The sequence below is a fragment of the Dermacentor andersoni genome, chromosome 4, assembly GCF_023375885.2.
Source record: "Dermacentor andersoni chromosome 4, qqDerAnde1_hic_scaffold, whole genome shotgun sequence".
NCBI lineage: Eukaryota > Metazoa > Arthropoda > Arachnida > Ixodida > Ixodidae > Dermacentor > Dermacentor andersoni.
In genome coordinates this window covers 157,408,556-157,433,994 of record NC_092817.1, presented here as the reverse complement: position 1 = coordinate 157,433,994, position 25,439 = coordinate 157,408,556, and the positions used below count along the sequence as shown (strand labels likewise).

Here is a 25,439-nt window from a genome sequence, read left to right as displayed (position 1 = left end):
AAATGAGGAGCCAATGCCTGCGCCACCTACAAGCGCCGAGTTGACGCGAGCACTGCTGACTCTTTCATCGGTGTACAGTGCCGACATGACCCTTGCTCAGATCGAGGTGAATATGATCATATGCAACCGGAACGCCGGCCAAACAACAATCAACAAGTTCTTCAAGCCACTGCAGCAATAACACCGGCTGCCCGATGATGCACGTGTACATAATAAACCGGCAATCGGCTGCATACAAAGTTTTTGAATGCCTCTTTTTATAGCCACTTCACTGATGCTTTGGCAGGGTTTCGGAAGCCTGGTACTTCGACCTTTACCTCTAGATCCGAGAAAAAAAGAAAAAACGCGTTTTTTGCATGCATTCATTTTTTCGGTCTGCCTGAATTTTCGGACGTTTTTACGTTCCCTAGAGGGTCCGAAAAATCGGTCATTGACTGTAAATACCGGGCCATGTTGGCATCACGGTTAACCTGCACGTTGACAGAGCAGCTCGAGGCTTCGTACATAACTGCGCACTCATTGGTGGTGACTCATGAAATGAGTCACCACCAATGGTGAATCATTTGTGAATTCACGACTCAATGGTGAATGGTGGCTCATTTGATGAGTCACCATTCTGTCCCACATATGTTACATATGAATGCGGCTGTCATGTAAATCTATGGAGAGGTAAATTCACTCATGTGCATTACTGTAGAGACAATAAATGTACACACATCATTAAGCCTTCCAAGCCCTGAAATGCAGGAAGCATGCAATGATCAGTCCGGATAAGCACGTCTTGACGCGATTGTGGTTATTACAGGTTTTCTCAAATCAGCTTTGCTGCAGAACAGTTTTGCTATAAGGTTTTGCTATGAGTTTTGCTATAATTGAAGCATATCTGCTTCACCGCAAGTGTCTAAGCGGTGAAGCATAAAATTGACAGTCACTTAAATGTCTTAACTTGAATGCGAAAGCACTCAAATCCACCTTATTCCACCTTAATCCACTTTAATTTACCTTCATTCACTTTACTTCCCTTTAATTCACTTTACTCCACTTTAAGCCATATTAATGCACCTTGGTCTAATTTGTACCAACATTAATCCACCCTAATCCACCTTAAGTAATCTTACCCTAACTTTTACAAACTTTAATTCACTTTACTTCACTGTAAGTCACCTTAATTCACATTATTTATCCATAATTACAACTAATTAATGTTATACCATTTACCATCTTTTGTATTATTACTCAAGTCATACAATACTCTGATGATGCCACCTCCTCCCCACTGGCTGTGCTGTCACGTGCCCAACGACGCACGCATTAGGCCACACGTTTACTCAGCCAGATGGCTGCAAAGTGATGATGCATGCAGTAAGCCCTATCAGAACCGTGGAGCCACTGTGCCGTCGGGGAAGCGTGCTCGTCTCGCACCCTGGAGATCCGGGTTTGGGTCCCACAGAGGACGAAACTTATCAAATTTTCTTTTCAGAGCAGTTAATTTACTTTGTTTACAGGAACCTCCCTGAGAAATGTGACATCAATCCGGACATTTTTCGACATGTTTTTACTCTTTGCACAGTCGGCCATTTTTGGTACCATCACTTGATCGCACCTCAAGGGACGTATTATGCTATTGTATTATTAAATTAATTATAAAGGTGCCATTGTCACAGAATGCAGAAAGTGTCCCTTAATTATACATGCGCGCACACATCGTATCCGGTTGCAGTACGAGCGCCAAGACAACTTGTAACTGTACTGGCTGCCATTCAGAGTTGTTTCCGATACCATGGCGATTTGGGGCCTTCCTCAATGTTATTTTCCTGACTGTTACATTTTTTAGAGTGCAGCTCTTAGATGCCTGTTCCTTCGGCGAGCATCGGCATCGTACCTCGTAACCGAGCGAACGACCACAGCGACAGATGAAAGCGAAAATGAAGCACAGCGGGCAATGAAAGACAACGAGAGCGAAGATAGCATGAGGAGGAAAGCGGAGGAGGAGGGCATGGTGAAAGCCTAAGAGGAAAAGAGCAGTGCTGCTTAAGACGGATGTTGGCGACGATGGCTGCGAGATGGCGACAAAGTAGTGCGCAATCTCAGGGTGCCTGAATGTGCTCGCACGCCTCCGCTCTATTCGCGGGGCTGCGTGTGGCACTCTAAGTGCAGTCTATTTACCAAAGCAGTGCTTCAGCGGAGGTCCATCTGTGACATCTCCTGTAAATCGTGCCCACGTGCTGCCTCTCATGATCTCCATATTAGCGAGGCAGTTGCGCCACACTTCACTCCATTTGGAATTTGCCGCATTAGACAGATTGTCCGCACCAGCTAATACCATATTTACTCGATTCTAAGGCGCCCTCGATTGTAACGCGTGCCCGTTTTACAGGACTAAAGGAAATGGAAAAAAAACCGCCCTCGATTGTAACGTGTACCCATTTGCCATGACAAAAGAAAAGTGCTTTACAGTACCATGCACCTCATTCTTTCATACAGAAATACAACAAGTTGTGATAAGCAAAAAAAGTTGCAGTTTCGCCTGAAAGGGGAATTATCAATTTCAATAGCAAATTAGTAGACAGGTGTACGAAAAGTAAGGATAGTAGTTTTATTGGCCATATAAACTTTTGAACATTCACTTACTAACTAAATTAACAAGCATGGTGTCACGGGCGCATGAGCAAACATGAACACGTCTCACTCAATGAGCACAGAAACTCTTTTATCAAAATGCTGGAGTGATGAAGTGCGGCAGCAGGTGCAAGCGAATTCATCTTTGTGCGGCCTCTCGTTTCAACGCGAACTAAGCGATGAGAAAACAGTGCGGTACGCCTAGATGCATAGACTCTGTCTCCATCGCAGAGCGCTTTCAAGATGGGGGCCGCAGCAGCCACCTGAGTAGAAAGCCTCTCCTATTTGCGCCAGTCCTGCACGCAAGTTTCGGGAACTCCGAACACCCGTGATGTGGCCCGATTTCCGTCCGTCTCCACACACGTGATCAGATTCCTTTTAATTGCGGCATTATGATGAACTCGGCGTGTCTTCGCAGCCAGCACTTCCATGCTGATAGAGCAAACACATAAAACAGGAAGACGAACGGTAGACTAACCTAAGCACACGTACTACAGCACATGGAGGAAGCTACGGCAGCTAGGCTCGAAGCGCGTACAAGGCAGCCATTTTGACATGCCGATGGCGATATGCTAAAGCAGATTTAGGGTCGTACTCGATTCTAATGCACACGCAATTTTCGAACCTGTTTTTATCGGACAGGAAGTGCGCATTAGATTCCAGTAAATACAGTATATCATGAAATAAAAACATGTATAGGGCTGTGCTCAAATTTTGCATTAGGGAGTATCGTAACTGTCGGTGAATTTTTTGTCCACAGTCGTTTGAAGAGCGCATCAACAGGAGGGTTCCACTGTATATCCCACCAGGTGCACGAGAGTTCAAAGTTGGTTGACAATATAGGCTATGTTTCTTTCCCGTTACACCTATGAGTCAACAGACAAAGAGAATTTAGAATCCCCGAAATATTCACTTGCTGTTAACTTCAATCTAAGTAGGCATACGGAAAAAGATACCACACTGCAGTCACTCTTTGATTTTCTTCATTCATTCACTGCAAACAGCAGTGCAAATTCAGGATAAGTATGCAGACAACGTGAGCATAGACACACATTGCAGTTGAAAGCCCCCTTCCTCAAGCTGCAAAAAGCTCCCGCAATCTTTATATACTCTTCCACGTGGACCCATTCAGCCCATTTCTTACTTTCCTATCTTATGAATTAGCAAAAATTGTTGGCCGAGTTGGTGCTCTGATGGCGTAAATCAGGCGCAAGGACGATACACAAGCAACAAACAGACAGGATTTGGTAGTGGCATTTGTTTTGTTCTACTGTCCACTGCTTATTTACAACTTTTGCACCTAATCTACCATGCACAATCATCTGCCTCACATTTTAGCAAATGGTGATGCATTTCCTCTCTCCTTCCCTGGCTACTCCTCGCCACTTCACACCCTCCGTGCCACAGCCCTTTCTCTCGTTCGGCTACTGCAAATCACTTTGTGCAGGCTGAGTCCGGATGCCTTGCCTCTTACGCCACGAGCCTGAACTCGGCAGCACATGCGCTAATTGTTGCAAACATGTATCCGATTTCTTGGTGCACACCTACTGTACACCGTAAAATTAAATCTGAGGCCTTGCCTTGCTTTACTTTGCTCCTTCACTGCATATCATGCTGTGCAGTGAAGTTGCAGTACAAAAGCTACATTGGTGAGATGAGGCAATTATGCAAGCTTCACAAATGTCATAAGTTTTGGAATGGTAGCTGTGTACTTAACCTCCTCTGTTGATCAGGATGAATCAAAATCATCAGCACATTTGCTCTCTTTTAAGCGCTGTTCACGGTAATTAACAGGTACTATCAGCATAAATTGAAACACGAACAGAAACAAACGCCTGTTCCGTATAATTACAGGAAAGTGCGACACGTTATCGCTCGGCAGCTGGTTCCCACGCATGGAAAAGTCCCAAATCTATGTTTTAGAGTCTGAAATAATCTGCCATTACAAATACAGGGGAACATGGAAATGAATTGACATGTTGAAGTAGTTAGGAAATTGTTCAAGTATGAATTTATGCTCAGAGTGTATGTAAATAACGTAAAGAAATATTGCACCAAAACGTCACAAAATTTGGTAGTCAGTGTACTCTGGCTCTACAGAGTACCAGCAGCGCCATAAGTCAGTCTAAATAGTCAAGTGCGCTAGCAGGTTGGCTTCTAACATTTGCCAAAACCTTTGCATTTGTTGAAGCAGGTGCTCTGAGTGAACTAATGACTGCAGTATTAATTTGAAACCACCCAGCCCTTAAATCGAGGCATGCTACACCTTACCTGAACGGAGTCACCGAAGTACACACACCGTGTCAACTTCTTCTGGATCGGCCCAGAGAGCCGAGACGTCTCGTACGCTGCGCGAGAGTGTAGGGGGTATCAGCTGTTTAACAGCAACAAGCATGCCTAATTTGTCATTCCGCTTGCAAACAAGGATGTTCTTAAACATGACAAAACACTCTTCAGTACAGATGGCCATACTGGGTGCGAGGATATACTGTGGCACTGTCTATCGTCAGTGACCGAGTGCCATGGAAAGTTAGATCACATGCGGGGCATCTGCTTCGGTGGTGATGGGCGCAATGTTTCACATTGTATCACAACAGAATTTTGCCAGATTAAATGATAGAGGACTATTGATTAAACGCCCTGTAATGACAAACACCCTATAATGCCCTGTAGCGCCCTGTAAAACAGACAAAAAAAATGCAGGATTTACACAAGTAAACGCAGTATCTCCAGTACTGCTGAGCAGGACAATGTCATCTGCAAACTGCAGCTTGGCAAGATTTTCCCTGTTGACTCTCACACTGACAATTTTCAGCCGAACAGTTTTGGTACTTCTTCCAAGCATTCAGTGAATAGCTTCCATGCCTGCCACCCTTTCTTGCTGTTTATCCCTCTCATGAAAATTATGGTAGTTGCAGAACACGTCTTAAGGCACTCGTGCATCGTACTTCCTCTGTCCTATGGCAACAATACCCTGGTGACTACAGGTACTGTATCTCTATAAACCAAACATCCTTGCTTTTGTAATCTATTTAGGCCATATAGAGGAGAGAAAATGCAGCCGAGGATGGCAAACAATCATACGGATTAGGCAAACTGCACACAGAGGACATAGAGAGCTGTAACAGGAGTGGCTGTATACTGACAGTAAAAGCTATGCCATGATGGTGATAATAATAAGGAGGGGGAGGAGAAAGTAGGTAATACTAAGAGGTTTCCTAAGTTAATCGGTGAGTGAGCGAAGGAGGCTGTGATGGCTAAGCGCCTGACACTGGCTAAGAGGCAATGTACGAGGCCTTAATTACCTTCGGTGAGCAGGGTGAGCCGGACACCCAGGGTCGTGTCCCCTTCCCGAAGCACCTCCAGTGCCTCAAGGAAGCTCTGGTTGCCGAAACAGCACAGAGGCAAGGGGGGAGGCCTGCAGGACAACACAGTGTTTGCTTGGGAAACTCTTTTACAGATGCCACAGGCAATATGACAACTTGCTTGTGTTTACAGTCACCCAAAGAACTTACATACACTTGCAAACACCACCCAAAAACAACATAAAACTAGGGGTGCGTGAACGTTCAAAGTTTCAAATACAAATTGAATACCACAGACTAACTGCAATCAATTGTCCAATTTTTCAGACTCCCAGGGACCGCGGGAACGTCCGACAAAAATTAATTCATGCCTTTTATTGTCCCCAAGGGCTCAAGTCGCCACAGCCACGTCTGAAATAGGTCTGAAGGCCTGCCAGTACACTTATTAAGCACATCGGCGCTCATACTGCGACAAGACATGGGGGGTTATTGCTAGGCATGGGCAAATACTCGATGTATTTGAATATTATTCAAATCCTTAGGCTATTCAGTATTCACTTCAGATCAAATTTCACTATAGTAAAACTTCATTAATTTGGATTTCATGGGACTGAAAAAGAAAAATCAGAATAAACAGAGTGCCAAATTCTCGAGGGTATCAATAAAAGAATAAATAAAACGCTTGTTACACCAATCAGCCTTTATTTACTGGATAAATCCTCAACACTTGCTTCTATTTCACACAACAACAATGCAGAGGCTGCAATTCTCATCTCGTGACTGATTAGCGACTGATTAGCAACTTCCTTCTGCATGTCGCGGTCAAACTTGCCCAGCCACTCTGCAAATAAATTTCGCATCATCCGTGCCTAGGTAAGCAGCTCCAAAAGCAACGCAGATTCTTTTATTTTCCGATTACAGAGGGCACGCGCCAATCGCACCAAAATACTGTAACGCGCACTTTACTGTGCTTGCTGCCAACACATGAGCTGCCTCGCATGGCGTGCGTCTTGTCTGGCAACATCTGATAAAATAACGCAGGTTCGTCTGTGTTATACACGTCCTGCTCCTTGTAGCTTGCAGCAATGGCTCGGTTTCTTACAAGCCAAGTGGCAACGTCTTGGTCATTTACCGAAGCCACCTCGCCGACAATCGATTTAAAAACAATCCCATGCCACACTTTCAATCCATGTAGCCAGCCATTGCCTGGACAGGAGCTGGGAAAATCTAGCAGGAACGCAATGTTTTTGGTTTGGCCCAGCATCATTGGCCCACTTATCGGAATGTTGTGAGCCCGTGTGTCTTAACCACTTACGCAGCGCCTCCTCTACATCCGCATAGGTGGCTTTCCACAGGCGCTTTCTGTTCGTCGAGTTGGTGGCAGAGCTGGCGATCTTTTCCTTTTTCTTTAGAATCGTCGGGATGGTTGATTTAGACACGTTGTACTTCTTCACCAACTCAGAGTTTTTAACACCTTAAGACACTTCCTTCAAAATCGCTCGCTTCGTTGCCACGTTCAGCGCTATTTGTTTCGTGACTGCTGCAGGCAAAGCATTCCCGTCCGCCATCCTGAATTATTACTCGGGCCCGACTAGAACGAAGCGCAGAAGCGAGGAGACTAGTGCGGAGAGGCCTGCTTTGCTGGTAATGACCAGAAAACAAGACTTCTGAACTTTAGTCGGTGCCGTAGCGCGCACCAAGACAGTGAGGGTAGAGGGAGTTGCAAGAAAGAGTGAGGAGAGGGGAGCGGAGCTGCGACGATGGGCGGGAGGGCAATCTTGGGCGCCACACACTGACACTCGTGGGCAGTGCGTGATGGTGGGGAGGGGGGCACGAAATGGATAGTTTGCCTCCGAGGAGGCTAGGGAAAACAGACAGCGCACGTAAAGGGGTTGGAGGTCGTCGTTATTTTGCATCGCCGCTACAGGTTTACGCCGTCTGTTCACTGTAACTGATCGGCATGGCTCAAAGACGTTCGTTATACGTGCAATTTTATGCCATTGAAATAATGTGTATTTTGATGGGCGCACAGCCCTCGTTTGTTTTAAGCGAAAGTTCGTCTTAAGTGGGGCCATTATATGTGGGCTCGACTATAGTTATATGCTAACAACACAGTATTATAAAGCTTTACCTGTTACAGTCGCCAACTGCTCCGTATTACAACTTTCTTGCAGAATCCGCACACCGCAAGCTTTTGAAGTCGATTGTACAACTAGGAGCATTTAGTTTCTGTATGGTAACACTGCAGCATTAGAACTCTTGAGTGCGGCTGAGAGTAACACATGGTACATTTTTCAACAGCCACTTAACCAGCCAGTGCGGGTGTGCCTGTCACAATCATTTGTAGCTCTTGCTTTTTCATGATCACCGAGCCTGGCAATTCGAGATGTTGAAACGGTCATACCATACGAAAATTTCAAATTTGAGCTAAGTCTGTTCAACATTCCATCCACTATACTGGCAATTCTGGCCTAGTGGTGGCAGAAAGGGGTCTTCATGGTAGCCGACGAGTACGAGTTTGCTAGAAATTTCTGCTGCAGTGCTGTGTTTGACGTAGCAAACAAGTCATGTAGGTGATAATGTGCGAGTCAGAGTATACGCGATTGGGAACAGAGGCTCATACTTCAAGAAAAAAAGGAGCATGAAATCAATACAATGGCGTCAAAGATGAATGAGTGGATGCTTTCTTTAGTTTTACTTGATGCTTGTTTTCTTAAACATAACCATGTCAACTCACACAGTGGTTCACTCTACTAGGAACAGTGGCTGTTGATGCAGCAGTAGACATAAAGCTGGAGCATGCGAGTCCAACCACTTGTGACACTCCTGCAGTGCCAGTCATTGGAAGAATTATCATGAAAAAAAAAAATTCTCATGAGAGATGCAAGATAAAAAAAATTAAAATGCAATTTTGGGTTTTTGCATTGCAAAACCATGAGCTGATTATGAGGCGTGCCACAGTGGGGGACTCCAGATTGATTTTGACCCCTGGGGGTTCTTTATCGTGCACCTAAACCAAAGTGCACAAGCGTTTTTGCATTTAGCTCCACCGAAATTTGGCTGCCACAGCTGGGTTCAAAAACCTGCAACCCCGAGATAAGCAACACAATGCTACTATAGCCACTGTGCTTCCACAGTGGGTCGGTCCGGTTTTTACCAGCCAAAGCAATGGTTTGCCTATGAGGCATGCTGTACTCGAGACTTGGTTGAGGTTACTTTCAGGCATCTGCCATTTAACATGCATCAAAATCTCAGTGGACAGGAAGTCTAGCCCAGTCAAAATGCAGCACCAGTGGCCAGGAACAAAATGTGCCATGTTGAGCTGAGCAGCAGCAGCATGTCATAGCCACAAAGCAGATCACAATTCACACAGCAGAATTGTAGTGCATTAAACAGGCTTTCACAATTTTGATTCGGAATGCTGCAGAGTAAACGTGACTTTATGGTCTTACCTCCATATTCGGTAATGCACCTTGAAGCTCATGCTTGATTTGATCTAGACGATGCCTGGCATAAACATGCCCATTTCATATTGCATATTTCATCAAGTGTTATACTGACAAAGTCAAACACTGGCTACACATTACGGCCCATTCCTGAATACGGGGGTTAGTGATGAAATAAACCCTTTTCATAATTTGCAAGTGTACTTCTCTGCACTACACATTTTTCTAACATTTACCCAAATATGGACATCAGTCATTGTTCAAATAAAGATGAATTGTTAGCTACACATGCCAAGGCTTCCTCTTTAGCACATGGTTTCATCACGACAGCCCCATCAACATTTTCCTTGATATAATACAAGCAAAGTGTGCTTGTACACAATGTTTGCAAGGATGAGTACACCACCATTAGTTTGTCGAACAGCCTTGCAGGAAAGGTAGCTCTGCACTTATGAAAAGGGTCTATTGAGAGGAAGGACTGAACAGAATGGGTTATGACAAACAAAGGGCCATGATGATGTAGTGATTCCCTTCCAATTCTTTTTTTTTTCAGTTTATCGGTATCTGTGTTATTGCTAGAATGAGCTGGTCATGTCTGGTTGAGGAGAAGAAAGGAACAGAATTGAGTGAAAGGAATCCTTACATTATAGTCAGCCCAGATTAAATGATAGAAGAGATACCGAGGGCAAGGAAACAACGGCCGGCAGCTGGCGGTATGAAGCAGATGAGGCGATGATGAGTCTAGGAAATTTGCGGCTGCAAAGCAAGCGTTCTTTCTGCAGGGCAGGGAGAGCATGGGGCAGCAGAGGCCTTTGTCATGCAATGCAATATTCCGTGGATGGTGGTGGTGATGATGACGATGATGGTGAAAACAGCTGCAGGCAGAAAGACAAAAAGAAGAGAAAAGCAGGAACGTTAACCAGAACAAAGCAGCTGGTTTTCAATATTTGCTGGGGGAAAGGTAAACGAAGTGATAAGAAAGCCAAGAAATAAAAAAAAAAAAGAATGAAATGGGGAGGAAGGGGAAGATCACTGGATGCAAGAAAGCAACTGCAAACAACAGTGACACAAGAAAAAGGCAGGCACAAGTCAACTGTAGTCATAAAACCGGTCAGGAATAAAGTACATCAAATGTCCATCAAAGGGAATGAGGTGAGCCTCAGTTTGGAATCAATAGGAAGGTTTCGGTATTTTACAACCAAAGTTAGAGGAAGCAAACTGGTGGACATACAAAAGAATGCAAAGAGGTATACAAAAAGAAAGCAAGCAGGGCGTGAGGCTTTGTGCACGCAATGACGCTTGGGTACACAATTTCTAAAACTACCCAACATTTTGACATGGGGAATTCCTCTTGTCAAAACGCTGGCTCTCGAGGCTGAGGCTCCCCTTTTTCAGTCACTGTCCACCTTCCTGTGGACCTCTGTCTTGCCTGGATCAAAGGGATCATGTATTTCTGCACCAACAAATCACCTCGCATGAGTCGTCCGCTTCTTGCTTCTTCTGCTAATTCTGTCCCTACCTTCACCTTTGTCAGGTGCTGCCTATTTTTAACCCTAAAAATGGAATTTATAAACAGTATGCCCACCTGTAGAAGGACCATCTTTTGCGGTGCACTATTTAATCAGTATGCATGGTGGGTTTTTAGATGACAAACAAGGTCAGATATCTCCCTCCCAATTCCCACTTTGCCACTCCCTCTACTACTGTGTGTGTGTGTGTGTGTGTGTGTGTGTGTGTGCGCGCGAATGTGCGTGTGTCTTTGCTATAAGCTGCCTCATTCATCTGTGCCCTTGCCAATATTGGCTGTCTCACGAGCACAGCATGCGTGTTGACGAACCAGAGGGATGCCTCCTCTTCGTGCCCCTGTGAACTGAAACTATTTTCTTCGAATGCGAAGGCATGGAAAAGAAGGTGCAGCATGCTTCTTTGGGAACCGCTTCAGCTGCATCCAGGGTGTGCCAGTGATTACAGTACACTTCCGTTAATTTGACTGAGGATAATCCAATCCCGACTGAAGGTGATGGCAGGGGCCCATGCATTTCTACGGGCCCAAACATTCATTTTTTCAATGCTAAAATTGGCCTTCAGTGGATAATTAGAACTTGTCAGCATGCATGTGCCTGAGCCCTATGAAAGATAGTGTGCACACTTCGTGTTGGCGGTGGCAGTTTGACTGTCTAGGTTTTGTGCATCCGGGTGGCGCATGTGATTAGGCTGCCTATATAAAGGCTCTCTATCGTTTCATGAAATAAAGGCGGTAGTCTGCGCTCTGTCCTGTCCTCTATTCTTTTATTGTGCATCTTGCACAGCACATTCATAAATATGATTAAGGAATTTTACATGATTCTAGTGCACACACTTTTTGTTTTTCAATAAAATTGCACCTAATATTTGCACAGTGCAATTGGATACAAAACCAAGCCTGCCTTTGCAGCCTCTGTATGTTTTACCACACAACACATACATACTGCGGCAAAGCTATAAATAAAATGTACGGCAAAGCCGACTTTAGGAAACAGGCTGCCTTTGTGCAACAAATTTTTTTTTTTTTTGCTAAGAAAATTAGGTGCATGTTAGATTTCTACTTTGTTCAGGAACCTTAATGTAATTTCAATGTTAGTTTTCCACTTTAGACACCTAGAAAGTGGGCGCACACTTGATCTGGGGGCGTGTTATATTAGCCAAATGAATCGGTGGTGCGTTTCGACATCTTTTCTCATCTTGTTTAATTCAACCCACGGGATAATTTGGTCAATTTTGTGAGTCCCGTAAGGGTCAAATTAGCAGGAGTTGACTGTATGCGTAAAAACTGACCTCGCAACTTCAGATTAAAGTCAGGTGTGGTCGGGGGCAAGCTGACCACATCCTATCTGCTTCAACATATATTCTTTGGAGTTTGAAGGAAATGGGCAAACAGCATGGACTGTTTAATATTAGGGGTGTGGCAATAGTACCGAATAGTAGATTTTGAAATCGAATTGAGAAAAAAGAAAAGAAAGCCGAATATCAAATAGAATATCTGAAAAGTTTTCACAAAATTGGATGTTTAAAAATTTTGGGCAAGAAAACATGGTGGTGCACATGTTTGGGAGTCTCCTAGCATTGCGTAACAAGAATGCAGCCAGCTATCAGTAACTTAAGCAAATAGAAATCATGATATACAGTACAGTCTACTCTTATAAAAGGGAACGCCAAATTAGTGTGCCAGCACTGAATATAGCTCAGTTCTAGTGTATAAAGGTCTAGAAAATATTTTTTATCAATAAAATTTTTGTTGGATAGAATCAAGTACTCTTTTTTCTCTGGAAAATAATTAATTAGTGATGTTGTGTTGTACTCACTATCAATGATGTTCTCAGTTTGACAGTGGACCTGTGTATTGCGGCAATCTTTTATTTATCGCAAAGCAAGTTTTGCTTTCGAGCTTTTCTCGAACATACAGAAGGGCTAGCCCAACTTTACGGCAGGCAGCATCGTAAGGCCAATCTGTGCGACAGACGAAAGGACTGTACATGATGCGATACAATCACAGTTCCGCACATAGCTGGCACTGATGGTAAAGATCAGGCACCGTCCGTGCCAGTTCATTGTAAGTTTCGGCGTGATTTGCCCCCCGTCAAAGATTCTGAAATCTGGAGGGTCACGGCAAGCTTGTGTGACGCTCCCAGCCCCTCCCCATCTGTGCATCCGCCATCCACGCAAATGCATGAAACTGGGTCATGACACTTTCGCACCCGCTGTGCAAATCCAAAGCCAGTCTTGTGGCTGGGTGCTCGAAGCTACAAAAAAAGAGACCGATGTGCGTCTATGAATGGCATCGGGAACGAGAGGCCGCCGTTCCGTGTGTCACCAAAATGATGGCCACAAACAACTTTGTTGCCATCCCGTGCACTCGCTTTTGTTTGCTAGGCAGTTTTTCGGCTTTCCAAGTGTCGAAGGAGTGATGCGTCCAAAGCCGCCGCGGAATGCTTGCCACTAGTACAGTGGAGGCTCATTAAACCGTACCCGACAGGGACGCGAAGAAATGGCATGCTAAGCTGCACTACGGCTTACCAGAAGGTAAGAAATGTGCATGCGAAATGTGAAAGTAAGAAATGGCAAACAGCAGTTTCGTGTTGACTCAGTGCAGCAGATGTGCGCGCAATGTCACAAACACGGTGGAAGCTGTTGGGGATGAAGAGCGCCGGCTACATCCCGATGTGTGGGTGATCTGTTGGTGAAACAGCTCACAGGAGAAAAAAGTAATGGGACGTGCGCACAAGTGAAAAGTGTGCCTCGAATGAAACGCACACCGTGGCCGCGCTGTGAAGGAAATTGCGGGGCCTTTGCAGCTCTGAGTGCTAATCTGTCAGGAGCTGAGAATTGAAGCTCTCGTACTGGTTTTGTGCAAAACAGAAACGGGATTCGCCGATACATTTAGTAAATAATAGCATGTGCTTATTGTTTTCTTGATATCCTTGATAATTTAACATACGGATAATTTGGACATTTCTTTAAGTCTTGTGAAATCCGAATTAACAAGGTTTCACTGCACTGGCTACTTGCATGCTGTAGGCACTACGCTGTTCACATGAAAACGTCATGTCTGTAACATCATTCTTCCTGGCATGAAGAAGGGTGTATGGGGATTTGCTTGATTTTTCAGCCGTTTTCATGGTGCACATTGCTGTAATATTTCTAAGCAATACATTGTCTCCCAATTATCTAAGGATCGCGCTTGTTTGTTCACAATGCCGAAATCAGGCGATGGGCCCTTTAAGCCCTTCAAAATGCATCAAAAGCATAACAAGTCAACCCACATTTTCACATTGATCTTAATTAGCCAGAATGTAGATGATGCTAGCTTCAATTACGAATGGGAGTATACTGTGCTCAAATGCCCTAAGACAGCTTCAAAATCACTATGGGGCATCGTCATGGTAAATACGCACAGTGTGGGCACAACTGAGGACGCTACTAGCTTCAATTGTGTGTGAAACTAACCTGGTGTCGGTGAGGCTGTTTCCGTAGTAGATGGCCATGCGGGAGACCAGTGGCGAGCTGCCATTGGGCAGCTGCCCCGTGGGGGAGGAGCCAAGGGCCGCATCCAACTTGCACTGGCCACAGCAAAAGAAGCAAGAGAATGTTTCTAAACATGTTGAACGATTGCCGAGGCCAGAGGAAATGCTCTGATGCAAGGCAACATTCCTGAATTCGAGTTCGTGCCAAACAAAGTGTACAAAACTTTTCCAAGATGTAAGGAAGAACAGGCGGATACGTGACTAACAATGCAGCAGAACCCTCTCATCATAATCGCCTGCACCATTGGCAACTTCTCACGGAGCCGCGGCACTCTAAGTGACCTTCATGAAATGATAGCGCAAGGCAGCAGTGATTTTTAACAGCATGACTTTGGGCAGCAGTGGTTGCAGCGGTGTGTAAGCGCTCATCCTTGTGTTCGCTCCCTTCAGCTGGTGGGTCTAATCTGCACTGTCTGCTGGTTGGCTTCACCCTGGTGCTGTACCCAGCCTGTATACGTCTTTCAAGAACACTGTGAAACCTCGTATGCTGTGTTCACCATCTACCCAAGCAAGAAATCCTATAAGAAGACCGCCGACTGTCACCGCTCGTCATTTGGGCAGCGGTAACTGCGGCTGCGTGCAACCACTCATCCTTGCACTTGCTCCGTTCTGGTTCGTTACATTTCTGTTAACACAATTGTGCATCGCGTTCTTGCCCCTTCCACTGCTGCCTCTACTTTGCGTTTACTTTGTCGCATTGCTAATCTTGACTGTGCAGTCTTGCGCTGAACTGGCTAAGGAAATGATGCAGGCTCTCCAAGCGGAGGTAGCCGAACTGAACGTAACTGAAAACTAGTCTAGTCACATTCAATGGCCTCTATGAATGTGGGAAGAAGAACAATGAGGCACTGACCAAAGAAAGCACGGCCTTGAGAGACAAAACTAAGAAACTTAATGATTAACGAATGAGCAATCCTGAACAATACTCGCAAGTCCATATTGTTGAGCTGAAAGGCTCAACAATATGGAGCTTATGGAACAAGCATAGCGTTACGTGCACACAAGTAAACATAAACACATCTCATGTGATGACCGTGGGAAGAATTGCTCTAAAAGCATTGCAGTGAGGAAGCACGGTAGCAGCAGTGAGCGAATTTACCTTTGTGCTGTCTATCGCTTCAATGCAAACTAAACGTCGAAAGCACAGTGCATACCACGGTCATGGAGCGAGAGGCGCTTATGTTTACTTGTGCGGACGTGACACCATGCTTGTTAATTTAGTTAGTAAGCAAACGTTTACAACTTTATACGGCCAATAAAACTACTATTCTTACTTTGTATAGCTGTCTACTAATTTGCTCTCACAATCAATGCTTCACCTTTCGAGCAAAACTGCGGCTCCTTTTCTTTGTTTTTTACCTCGGACATTTGTCCCTAACTCTTTGCATTAACGTTGTTACACATCGCGACCAAAGTTTCGGAAGTGAGGCGTTCGGATATTACGGACTTCGAATACAGTCGAAACCCGTGATAACAAAATCCCGCAACAACGAAATTCTCGCGACAACAAAACATTTTCATATCTCCGGCGAATGCCCATAGGATTCAATGCATTTCGTATCTCTCAGCAACAAAATGCCACTGCACTGTAATCCCGCGTCAACGAAATTTGCCGGAACTTATCTCCGCATATTACCTACTTGCGTAAGGCTAGCAGGCTCCAAAATGTGCTGAAATGCGATTGTTTTGCACTCAAATTGTGTAAAATACCACTACATTACACTTGTGTGGGTGCCGTCATTTTTGGTCACAAAAACAACCAAGCGCTGGAAGCAATCAGTGCGCTGGAAACACGTCACGGCCGCCATCTTGTTTGTTGATCGCCCGTTTCAAGCAGCATGCATGTTGCTACTGACATGTGACGATGCTTTTTGCACACCTACTAGGCAAGATCGGAGATCATTGTTCGAAATGTGCATTCAGTTTGCGTTCATCTGCGGCTGACGAATCGGCAAGGCCTAGGCAAATCGCGTGAGGTGAAACTGAACGCAAACGGAACGTACATTTCGTACAATGGTCACTGATCGCGGCAGTGCAGTGCATAATGTGAACCTCAGTGAGAAAAACGCAGCAAAGACAAGGAAATCCACGTCCCACTGACATGGAACTGTTTAAGGCACTTGAGATGGTGGTCGCAGCATATGGAGTGTCACGCATCGGGCCACGATTGAGAAATTGTCCGGGAATACGCATCCCTTGCTTCAAGAGTGCTGGTTTTGGTGCCACCCGACAGGCATCACGTGTGGATTCGGCGCCTGACGTAAATGCACGCTAAAGAGCCGTTATCTCGATTGTTTGCCTTCGGGTACACGAGATACGATCACTTTTGTGCCCGGCACCGACGCGTTGGCACCTATGGGCAACTGCGTGCGCTGTTGCTCTGCGTCCAGTGGAGAGTTACACAAAACCTTGCAAAAGTGATCGCATCTCCGAAAGCAACTGGCCGAGAATACTGCGCTGCAGCAGTACTGTCACTGCTGGTTGACGCAAGCGGCGCACTTTGTCCTGTCGGCAATGCGGTTCTATATCCTCAAGCAAAGCTTGCAAACTAGGCTAACGGAATTTTTGACAGCAAGGTTTCATTCTGCAATGCATTACCTATCTGTGCTGTATCTTTTCGCAACAACGAAGTTCTCGCGAAAGCTAATCTTTTCGCGTTCCCCGCCGATTTCGTTATTGCAAGGTTCAACTGTAAAACGGACACATTTTGTCAGATTATCAGGGTCCCTTGTAACGAGAGTTGATTGTATAAGAGAACTGGAGGAGCGATAACCAGGGCACTGCTACTGACACAGTTCGAGCTGAGAGGAAACATTCCGGTGAGGGGGAACTGGAAAAGTTAATATTTCAGCCATTATATCTCCACTTTTGCTGCATCCATCTCAGAAAATTCATCGGGAATAGAACACTTCAAAGGCATTGCAATCGTTTCAGCGTGTCACTTAGGACAATTAAAAAGATGTTTCAGGGCCCTTTCAAGATCTGAAGACTCCATACTTTCGTACTTTCCACCAGCAGCACACTGTGCATGTAGTTGCGGTGTCACAGCAAAATACTAAATAAAGCAGTGCCTTCTGGACCCCTGCAGCAAGCTATCAGGAAGGAAACAATAAAGAAAGAAAAATTAAGTTTTTCACAAATTACTTTCATGAGCAGGTGACTGCTGTTCTCACCTTGGGGTCAGCCAAGAACGAGAAGGACAAACCCCGGAAGTGCAGCACAAACATCTGCTGGCTGGCATCATACTCTGAAATGCAGAACATGGAGCACTGCATCGTCAAAAGATTGCACTGATATGCTTATTTTACTTTCGGAAGGTCCCTGCTTAAAGTGTTAATGAACGAAAATCTGAAATGAGGGAAGCATCGAAATTTGACTCGGAAGACGCTACTGTTCTGATACACAGCGCTTATTTCACATGTTTTTCAACGCGTAGCCGTATTTTTGGAGGATTGTGAGTGCCCGGCAGCAGCACGCTGGCATGTGCGGGGCTGTGCGTCACCCAACGTGACGTCACGTGTGCCAGCTTGCAGCAGCAGCAGGCATTGTTGTAACAAAGCGTTCAATTCATTTAGAAATTGTTCACGCTTAAGTTTCTGAACACTGTACAGAAAAATGGCGCCGATTTGCACATTGTGTCGACAATATTCCCACGCCGATACTGGCAGTCGACCAGAGCGCAATAGCAAGCGTAAGCACAGAACGCCTGTAGCGCCCATTTGTCGTCTGCTCCAGTCCACCTTCTACTCACGCCAGCGCGGTGGTGCGTGCTTGGCAGACGCTATATGAAGCTCTGCCATAGCATTACGCAGAAGTTTCATCACCAGATGGCCGTGCTCCCTCAGAGGTTGCAAAATCAAGGGTCTTTTCCGTCTTTAGATCACTCTATCTGACCAGATGAAAAGTACTGAAAGAACCTGCTACTACGAAGGCACAGCGTCCTTTAGCTGACAAGCCGCAGCTCTGCAGCAAAGCAGGGGTCGCCTGATAGTCACTGTCCTCGAAGTGCTCGGAGCACAGAAAGTCGCACTTTGACGGGCGCACAGTGTGAATTCATGTTTGCGTGCAGCAGCATAGAGGCATTCTCCTGCGTTGTGCCAAGCACTTCACCGATTGCATTACAAAGTAGCACACAACAAAAACAGCAATATTGAAGACTTAGGCACAGGCTCCGCTTGCGGAAACAAGTATGCGGCCGGCATCGCCAACCGGCATCGTCCATGTGGGTGGACAGACGCGGGTGATGGCTGGCATGCCAGCATTTGGCACAGACACGTCACCTCATCTGGTTCACGGCGCAGCTGCTAGACACAGTATTTTGTGAAAAAATAAATTAAATTCATTATTTTTTGCTAGTTTCGGCCTGAAGACATGGTTGCGGCAACCACTTTCAGCATCCAAGCTTTCATTTGGGCTAAACATCACAGCAGCAAAAGAGTTGTTCAGCATCGCTTTAATCCTTAAGCCCACAGATACAGTAAGCACTCGCTAGCTCAAACTCTCCTATGCCAAAATTTCAGCCATAAACCTTTTCTTCAGGCTCTGTTGGTACATAAGTGCATCGTGTATTTTCACGCAAGTTCTTGACTTGACAGAATTTCCTGAAGGCTCCACGTATCTTGAAAACGATTAATGGCTTTGAAAAGGCTATTATTGATGCTGAACTCTACGCCCGATGGCAAACGTAGCCACCCCGCATGACAAAAGAAAGTCATTGCCACCAAGATATTTTGGTGACATAAACTGAATAACTTGTGTTCTCATTATAACAAGAGATTTTTAGTTTGTCTGTAAGCTTCCTAATGTTTGCAGAATACTGGGTTCACGGGCAGGTGTAGAGCAGCAACATCTGGTGATGCAGTGTCTAACCAGAGAGCACTCAAAACTATACACAGTGCACACAGCATTTTGCAGCTCGTGAACATATTTGTGAAGACAATGCTACACAGGGCAAATGCTACACAGGCGGCCAAGTGAATGGTGGGAAACTACTATACCTCCGGGGTGGGTGGCGCCGAAGCAGTCGTCAATTTGCTGTCTGGTGGGCAACACCTCGGGCGAGCAGAAAGTGCTCCCGCTGCACCAACAAGCAGTTGTAAACACCACGCCAACCCTCCGTAAGTACCACAGCTAGTACACAAAGACAAGGCTCATTTAACTCCTCATATTGCTTAATATATAACAAAAACTGCAGTTTACTAAAAAGAAGCTGCAAATACCTAACTAATAACACTGTTGAAATTGTTCAAGTCGCTTTTGCAAAACATTTCAGCATAGAATTATTGCTTATCAAGGTTATTATTATTATTATTATTATTATTATTATTATTACTAAAATAGAATGGCATCAAGCACCTGTCCCGTCAGTAGGCCTGCAAGGCTGCAGCCGCCTTCCCAGAAAATATTTAGGCTCAATTTTGCCTGCTTGCATATGGTGTATGCAACGAACAGAGCAATCTTGCAATGACTTTCATTATGCCACTGCTGCTGCAAAGAATTCTCGTAGTGGCAGTCCTTAGCAAACTGAAGTGCTACCATGGATTGAACCAGAAATTTCGGTTTTACTTTTTTCCCATCTTGTTGTTGAAGCGAGTCAACCCCACAGATGATGGGAAAGGGAGGTCAAAATAAGAAGACTTTAGAGTAAAAGTAGTTTTGAAGAGGTGCTAGCTAAACGACCCTCCCTCAAAGAAATGATAAAACTAGATTAAAAAATTTTAAGACTGGGGAATTACATTAGCCTCTGGATTTGAATGTAGCAGAGAAACAGCAACTGCCAACATTGTTAAGCCAGAAGGGAAGGAATGCACGTGATCTGAACGTGGCAAAATTAGATCAAATCCTGGGGTTTTAGCACGTGCCAAAGCCACAATCTGATTATGAGGCACAGAATAGCGGGGGCACTCCGCATTAATTATGACCACCTGGGGTTCTTTAACAAGCACCCAAAGCACGGCACACAAGCATTTTTGCATTCCGCTTCTGTCGGATTGCGGCCACAGTGGCCAGGATCAAACTAATGTCCTCGTGTTCAGCTGCTCAACGCCATCACCACTGAGCTAACCCCTACGGATTATGGCAAGATCCATCTATTTGAAACGAGTTTTCATGCATCCTCATCAATCTTTCTTTTCTGGGTTTGGCTAAAAGCAATGTGAAGGCACACAAGGCTTTAAATAAAGTCTTCGAGAGTGGTGCCAATGTCAATATCACCTGCGCACAAAAATGTGCCATGTGCAGATGAATCATGACCAAGGGCCGCATGAACAACGATGACAGAGATGGGATCACACTGGACAAGCACTAATGGATGTGGCTGAAGCTTCTCTCTTCAATTCCCTAGCCCCGTAATTTACCTGTCATATTTGGCTTTTTCATTATTATGTGTGGGTATTACAGCAAATTAACCCTTTTAGAGCAAAGACATATAAATACCTCAAGGAAAGATTTAGTTCTCATCCGAATGTGCAAGATACATCGAGAATGATCATGCTTATTGAAAAGAAAAACTATACTGTGGGAACTTTTTGAGCAAAAAGGGAGGAAACACCAGGCAGAACACTGGAAGCACTGTTTACCTCGAGCCATCTGCGGTTTCATTTGTAACTTGTACAGACACTTGTCGTCAGATGCAAAACATTGGTGTACATTGCGTATGCTTTACATTATCTGTATGATACCACTGCAGCCGGATATCTTGCATCACGGTGTCTCACATGACACTGCTTTTCAGAAGAAAGCGAGCTGCATGCCAAAGTACTTCCTGAATTTGTGTTCCTCCTCTAAACCACTATACATGACGTTTGCCGGCTGTTATTCAATGTTGCCCGAAGGCATTTATCCAGAAACTCCATACTCAGAATGAAAAGTTGGCAACAAGAGGACTATTTTGCTGGTCTGTCGCCTGTAGGCAACACTAGTCTATAAAAAGTTAATGTTGCCCAACTAGCTCAGAAGTGGGCTTCTGGAGCCAAACTTCAATTTCAAGTAAATTTCAAAACTGAAAAATAAACTGCCAGCTTGATGGCAACCTACTAGTCCAACCAAAACAATATCACCTTCAGGTTACTCTGTTCTAAAAGTATATACTTACCCATACTGTTCACAATGTCTAAGCACAATTATTGAATCGCAACATATAGGAGAGGTGAGAGACCGAGAGCTCACCAATATGTCAACTTGACCTTCGACATGTCGGTGACTTCTATCACCTGCAGAAGAAAAAAAAGGCTACGTTCACGGTACAGCCTTACAACACCGCACTTCTGATATTAGAGAGTTTTAGAATAGGGGCCCCAATAGTTTGGGGCCCCAAACAGCTTTACGGGTGTTAGCGTTGGGGCACGTAGGAGTGAAGAGTTTTAGAATAGGGTTTTACGTTTGCGGATAGCGTCTTGCGCTGACAGCGCCACTATACGGCGTCAAAGAAAAGCTATTAGAAATAATTAAATAAAATATACCATTTTATGATTGGAATAATAATTTTGACTTGCGTGTATTTGCGTTTAATTACAATTTAGAGGTTATTCTGTAAGCAGCAAATAGTTGCGCTTAGTTTTGAGCAAACCAACTTTACTAGCCTTCATGAGCCAAGCTTAGCCGCGTTAGGCTTACGAGCCATAAAATCTACAATCGAATTCAAAATCAGCGGCGTCTAATGAGTCAATCTTCATAACACACGCTAGTTGGGAGAAAGCGATAACCGCAGTCACTTCTCCTAGCTTGCGAACTTCACGCGTTACCGCGAATCGAACCCAGTTTTGTGCTAGGTTAGAGCCGTCGCTTCGATGGGTGCCGCCATGTTTGCCGACGCAAAGCTTTTGGGGACGCTATTTGGGCTCCCGCTAAATCGGTGAAATAGCGTTCCCAACGCAAAACCCAAACGCAGTTTGCGTCGTGCGCATGCGCAGTGGCTCCGACGCTATTTCTTTGGGGCCCCAAAACGTTTGGGGCCCCTATTCTAAAACTCTCTATTGAGCTTTTCGCAAGCCAAGCATTCTACAGGCTTCTTTTCTGGGTTATTAAATCTACCAAAGTTAAGTCTCAGCGTTTCATAAAACAAAATCGTGCAACAGTTCAAAAAAAAAAAAAATAATAACCTGCCCTCCTTTGTTGGGCACGGTAGTGGAAACTATACTCTTTTTTCACACATGAGAGAAAATGCCGTGGAAGCTGTGCAAGTAGGAGTGCAGTCCTAGAAGTCCCACTCGGCTTGTTTCGCAGTCCAGTTGCTCCGGTCTGCGACAATTTCTAAAGAACAGCTACTTCAAGTGCTACAACTTGTGGACGTCATGTTACATCAAACAGAGCACTATTTGTACACCTTCGTGCTTCCAGCGTGTGACATACTACATTTTGGTCACAATTGCCCGTAGTGTACTGTGGCCACTGGTTTCATAAACACGTCACTCCCTTCATAAGGTGGTAAATACCTTCAGGCTTTAAAAATGATGTCCTATTTTACAACACAATTGTTCCTTTGATTTGCACGAACCTTCTTTATATCTTTTTTTTAACATATGACACACTACTCTTTTGGTCACGAATGCGTGCAATAGGAGGAATCTCTTCTCTAGCCTTCCGAGTGTGCATTTGTTGAGAGCGAAACGGGAGCATATGTCCGTTGAATTTTGCTTTCCGAACTGCTCAGGACTGTCCCATGCAATGCCTTGTGGCAGTGAGTGTGAGCATACGCAGCATACCGGGCAGTCTTGGGCAATCTACAATGACAAATCAGAGACCTTATGTTTTTAATGAAGCCAGTGCTATAGCAAATCGAAATTGAGGTGCCTCGCTTTCTTTACAGGTGTCCGACTTCGGCTTGCCCCTGCGTGTGACAGTTGGGGGAATGGAGACATCAGGAGAGGGCTTCTTCTTGATGCAGGTCTCTCCACGCTCACAGAATGCCACTGAGACCCTCAACTTTAACTGAAGAAGCACGAGTAGAAATGGATGAATGCAGCAATCAATTTCTGACTGTCCAGACAGCCGTCTCACCTTTAGCCTCTGCGAGCTTGAGTCGAAGCTGAGCCGGATCCCATCCTCTGACAGGAGGATCACGAGATCACTATCCAATGGGCACTGCACAAAACAATGCATTAAGGGCTAGCCACGCTGTTTCCTATATGCTCACAGTGAATTGCAGATCTGTTTGTAAAAATACATTATACATGTAAGTAAATTTAGCCCATGCATGACTACTAGCGAGAAAAATAAGGTTAACCAAGATGCTCAACTGTTAGGAACAACTGCAAGATTCCAACAGAAAACTAAGCTAAGTAAAGCATAGTGTATATTACACGTGTTAATCTTTTTGAATTATAAGTTAATTAAAGGATGATGCAATCTACAATAACCTTGTAGTACAGCTAAGTAATAAAAATGAAAACAAGAACACTATGGCCAGCGGGAGCCCCACCCCTAACCTTCTTACAATGCCTACATATAAAGTCGAATCTCGTTAATTCGAACACGCTTATTTTGAACTGACGCTGTGGTCCCATCAAAGCGATGTATATTCCAATGGGCGAAAACACCCGATAATTCGAACATACTACGCTCCGACAATGCCCTCAGCAGCGCGCCAAATCACACGGTGGCAACTCCAACCAACAGATCTGTTGGCAGCTGTAGCCACACCGCTGCAACACTAAGCCTAGCTACTTCGAGGTTCGTTACCAAGCTTCTTGCTGTTCGGTGCAGTGTTTTTCATTGAAACAATTCGCCGCTTTAGCAATGGCACTGACTACGTCTGCGTAATCCTTGCCAATAGCTTCAGAGCGCGGAAAGTATGGTGCGTTGCATAATGCCGGTTCTCGAAAGTCAGCTTCGCCCCAATATAGTAGTGTTACGCGTTGAAGCATACCAAAAGTTAGAAGGAGCAATTGTCACGGGACATGGTACGTTTCCTTTAATTATACACATGTGCACCCGCCGTCTATATCACAGTTCAAGCACCGATATGCCCAACAAGTGTGCTGGCATGCCTTTAGAGATATTTCGGACGTGCTTGTGGCGATTTCAGCCCTTGGGGGTAGTAAAAGGCATTCATTCATTTTTTCGGACTGCCCAATTTTTCTGACGTTTTTGCAGCCCCAATGGAGTCCGAAAAATAGGACATTCACTGTAATTTGCAAATTCACGTGAATAAATATCCTGGAGCTTCCCACTCATGTGTTAACTCAATGCAGATGTGCCAATGCAGGTAAGTCTTCCATTAAGCAGCTTCCTTTAATTCAAACAAATTTTCGGGCCCCTTCAAGTTCGAATTATCGGGATTCAACTATACGTACACATAATATACCTAAGAATAGAGATAAGGCTGCCCCTCTATGCACTTTCATAGGTATTTTATGCATATGTATTTATAATTTAGCCATTGGACTGTTTGTTAGCTGGCGTCCCACAGTGCCATGGCAGCAAATGCAGAATGTTAATTAACGCGCAAGAATCCCACAGTATGTGATTTTAGGAACAGATGAGCAGCCACTAAAGCCTCGTATACCAAGTGTTTCCATAAGTTGAACCGAGGTTTTTAATAGGTAGTAAAGGTAGTACATTTTATGCAACTGAGACTATCTGCATATTGTTCATAGTCATCCCTAGTAACTCGGAGTACTTTCTGAAGTGCAATTAGTTACCTAATTATACGAGTTCAATTATGCAATATTTTAGGTATTCGTTTTAGATTGTAAGTGTGGATCAAAAGCTACAGAGCGTGCTAAACAACACCCAATGAAGTTGTTTCCATGATGTCGTCTTTCTTGCACTTCTGTTTTACAGGCTGTCAAGAAAGCCTGTGAAACACGAGGGAAAAAAGATTGACATCATTGTGCGCTTGCACACTCAGCTTCCAGCTTTCAACCGTGTTTTCAAAGAACAAAGCCCGCATATCCATAGTAAGAGAAGGTGACACATGTGTTCCGGTGCTCCTTCAGCACTGGCCTATCTCGTTATTATTTTGAACTGTGCTGAGGTGATTGACTGGATGCTGGGACCAATTGCCTCCT

General features: G+C 44.7%; 1 protein-coding gene across 1 annotated transcript in view; it reads right to left on the bottom strand.

The window, feature by feature from the left end:
• The window catches only part of LOC126537976 (phagosome assembly factor 1), a 65,828-nt gene that overhangs the window by 31,810 nt on the left and 8,579 nt on the right, over positions 1–25,439 (bottom strand). Inside the window, exons 3-9 of the mRNA XM_050185092.3 lie at positions 23,428–23,511; positions 21,598–21,641; positions 19,428–19,507; positions 17,604–17,677; positions 14,354–14,466; positions 5,925–6,037; positions 4,891–4,967 (exon numbers count right to left, since the gene is read on the bottom strand). Coding sequence (XP_050041049.2) covers positions 4,891–4,967; positions 5,925–6,037; positions 14,354–14,466; positions 17,604–17,677; positions 19,428–19,507; positions 21,598–21,641; positions 23,428–23,511 — 585 coding nt within the window. The remainder of the gene's footprint in view (positions 1–4,890; positions 4,968–5,924; positions 6,038–14,353; positions 14,467–17,603; positions 17,678–19,427; positions 19,508–21,597; positions 21,642–23,427; positions 23,512–25,439) is intronic.